This window comes from Cyprinodon variegatus, unplaced genomic scaffold, assembly GCF_000732505.1.
Source record: "Cyprinodon variegatus isolate N-32 unplaced genomic scaffold, C_variegatus-1.0 Scaffold53, whole genome shotgun sequence".
In the NCBI taxonomy this organism is placed as follows: Eukaryota; Metazoa; Chordata; class Actinopteri; order Cyprinodontiformes; family Cyprinodontidae; genus Cyprinodon; species Cyprinodon variegatus.
This window is the reverse complement of record NW_015150506.1, coordinates 124252-127595: the sequence shown is the minus strand read 5'-3', so window position 1 is coordinate 127595 and position 3344 is coordinate 124252. Positions and strand designations below refer to the sequence as shown.

At 42.0% G+C, this 3344-nt stretch overlaps 1 protein-coding gene across 1 annotated transcript in view; it reads right to left on the bottom strand.

Moving 5' to 3' along the window:
• Positions 1–3344, bottom strand: part of LOC107082410 (transforming growth factor beta receptor type 3-like) — an 18494-nt gene that overhangs the window by 5996 nt on the left and 9154 nt on the right. Inside the window, exons 3-4 of the mRNA XM_015371091.1 lie at positions 2800–2826; positions 2598–2705 (exon numbers count right to left, since the gene is read on the bottom strand). Coding sequence (XP_015226577.1) covers positions 2598–2705; positions 2800–2826 — 135 coding nt within the window. The remainder of the gene's footprint in view (positions 1–2597; positions 2706–2799; positions 2827–3344) is intronic.

Genomic DNA, 3344 nt, shown 5'->3' with positions numbered 1-3344 from the left:
ACTTCTCTTGTTTTTTTTGGTGTTTTTATGCATTTGTGTGTCGTAACTAACCTCCTTCCCCCTTAATGCTAACACCTTTTAAAAGCCTAACCAGGGACGAAGGCTGCAAATTAGCCCATGGCTACAAGCCTTATGTACTTGGACATCGGCCACCTGTTTGGTTGCAATGTTTAATTGTACTGTCCCTGTCAAATAAACAAATAAATAAAAATAAAAAAAATACAATTAACCCTAACCCTAATCCTAACCCTAACATACAAGACAGCAAGCAACCTAGTGAGAGACATCATAGAGTAATTTTTGCACTGTGGAAAGCTCGTCCGTCCCAGTTTTACGTCCGTCCGCTGATCTGCTTTTTTCGTCTGGCTGGCTGCGCATGCGCACTAATATGTTTTTTCGAGGAAAAACATCAAAAACCCACGAAATACTGTGCATAACTTTTCGTACGATTTCATACGAACTGATAATGAGAATATGTTGGTTTGAATGTTTGTGTTCTTTATCGGTTGCTCAGCTTTCTTATACGCCATTTACACTACCTTTGAAAAACCGTGTAGAGACTGGTCCAAGCTCAGTAACTGAGATAACTTATGGTGTGTAAATGGAAAGCAAATTAAACTGAACTGAGCTAGACACAACCGGACCGAGCTAACTGCAGAGCAGTTCCAGAGGCTCGGCTCGGTTTTTCCCTGGCTCGGTTCTCTGATAACAAGAGCGCATGAGCAGAACGCGTCATCTCCGTCTGGCTGCACATCGCGATTCACACTCCACTATAAAAAAAAAATTTGTCCGGAAATTGTCATTAATTTGTGGGAGATGACTGAATGATTGTTGTTCTCTACTTCAAAAACAATTTAGATGTTAAAATCTTTTTATTTAAAAGGTCACTGTATAAAATAGATGCATAAATATCTGCCTTTTATTTTAGTGTTAAATTCTGTTTAAAGTACTAAAGTATAATTAAAAATGTCTCCGGACCTTTACTGGTTGATGATGTTCAGACATTTTTAATTGAAAAAGCTGTTCTGGATGGGAAGCGAAACATCTTCAAACTTGGGAAACTAAGTCCAGTAAATTGTTTTTGTTTTAACTTTTTAAACTTTTTGGAAGATATACTGTATGGGAATCACATGTTTCACCAGTGATGCACATGTGAATCACCTGTTTTTATGTGTAAATCACAATTGAAAACATGTTAATTAGATGTGCTTTTCCCAAATGTATGCATAATCATTAGCATGTGAATCTCATGTGGCATCATATATTCACATTTGGCACATGTGATTTTCGCATGTGAAATTTGTGGGAGTTTAATATATTTTTTTCTGGTTTATTAAACCAACTGAGCAGAGGAGGAGCGCATTTCCCCTCTCAAGAAAACCATCTGGGCGAGGCTCCTCATGTTTTAATGGTACGCCCCTTTATCCGCTGCACAGAGACAGGAACGGAGCACAAACATAAACCCTCTTCTTCATATTTGCTTTGACAATCACGACTTTCTGTAAATAAAAACGGGGAGAAAATAGACTTTTAAAGAGGTCTTTAAATGCTGCTGGAAAGAACCCTAAGTGTTTTTCATGCCTCACCACTCTGAGCGGCACTTTTTAAATACACTCAGAATGTGATATTTTTGGTTGCTGTTTAAGGGGGATCCACGTTCTCGGGGGTTAACTGCAAATGCTGCCATATAAGGTCATTTTCATCCAGCGCAGTTAACATAGAGCCTATTTTCATAACATCAACAACCTTGGCCCTGCATATTCTTCTCCTAAAGTCTGTCTTAAAAGCCGTTCTTTCTCTGTGTCTTTATCCTGCATCTGCTATCTCTGGAAAAGCAGTCGGTGCAATCTGATGTGTTCCTTTGTTGGTCACTCATTTGGAAATCCATAAAGCATTTTTTTCTACAGAAAAGCCAAGGAAAATATTTGGAGAGCGATAAGGACCCCAACATGTTGCAGAGGACGTTAAGTGCAGCAACAGTTCCTGCTTGGTAAACCCTCAGAAACGTGACAGAGGGAAACTTCTTCAACTATGATCCTGATAGTTGGTTCTGATTGAAACCTGCTTTGTTCCAGACTCTGACTTTTTCAGAACCACATTCCTGCAGGTCAACAGCACAGAGCATCGCCGGTCAAACGCTGGGAGAACAGGAGAGCTCTATGCCTCGGTGAACTCTGTGGGGCTGCCGGGAGCATATTTCCTCTCTTGGGTCGCCTGGGGTCAGCGGGCTGGGGACGACGGAGGGGGGGGGGCGGTCTTGGCATCTAATAGACAGATTGTGTGTCTTTTCCTGTGAGCACCCACTAAACCCAGAGAGGGGGGATTTCCAACTCGTCTCCAGCCATTGTGCTGCGATTATCTGCTGACCACCCCAAAGAAACATTGAAAGGCAGGAAAGAGGAGAGCTCTCTGCGTCGACCAACAGGATATATTTACAGTAAAGGAGTCAATATGTTATTGTGAAGCGGCTTCTATCAGCCACAGGATGTTTGGTAATCACAGCGGCACGCCGCTGGCACTGCTGGGACATTCCTCTGCATCTTATCTTTTTATTAAAGCGCAGAGGTGGGGGAGGGGGGGGAAGGTGAGGGACCTACCTGTATGTGTGTAGATAAACCACAGGGCCCCGGTCAGCAGGGCCCCAATAAGAAAGGCTGCAAAGGCGATCCCCACCACAGTGGTGGTGTCCAGGAGGAGCAGCACAGCTGAAAGACGAAGCAACAGATTAAGGATTCAATGCCGACCCGAAGACGGGAGGAAACGTTAGAAAGACAAAAGATGTAGTTTCCTACTGCTTACGTTCATTCGGAGTCGGTTCAGTAGGTCCTGAGGATGACAGAGTCAGGAGGGACATTTAAAACATGTACTCACATTTGTAAAAATGCATGATTTTAAAATATAAAAAATGATTAAAAATGGTTGATTTATTCAGTGCTGACATGAAGGGGTTAAATGCATGATTTCACTTCAAAGTCATAAATCAGGCATGCAAAGCAGGTTTAACGACAGCGTATTTTAGCATAGCGGTCCACTACGCTTGATTTAGGCTGTTACGCTGTAAATAAGAATTTTTATTAGGGATGCACGATATATCGGCATTAATATTACGCCAATATTGGTAATTATTAAGCATATTGGTTCTGGTCTGATAAGTCAAACTCGACGGATGTTACCCACCAGTGTTGCATAAAGCTTATAGTGAGAGTGGCTCAGGTTATCTCTATAGTTCTGCTGCTATAGCCTTAGACTGCTGGAGGACATAGGGACCATTCTGTTTCATTCTATCTCTATTCTCCCACTCTGCAGAATCTGTTAGTTCAATCTCTAACGTTCTGCTCTCTCTG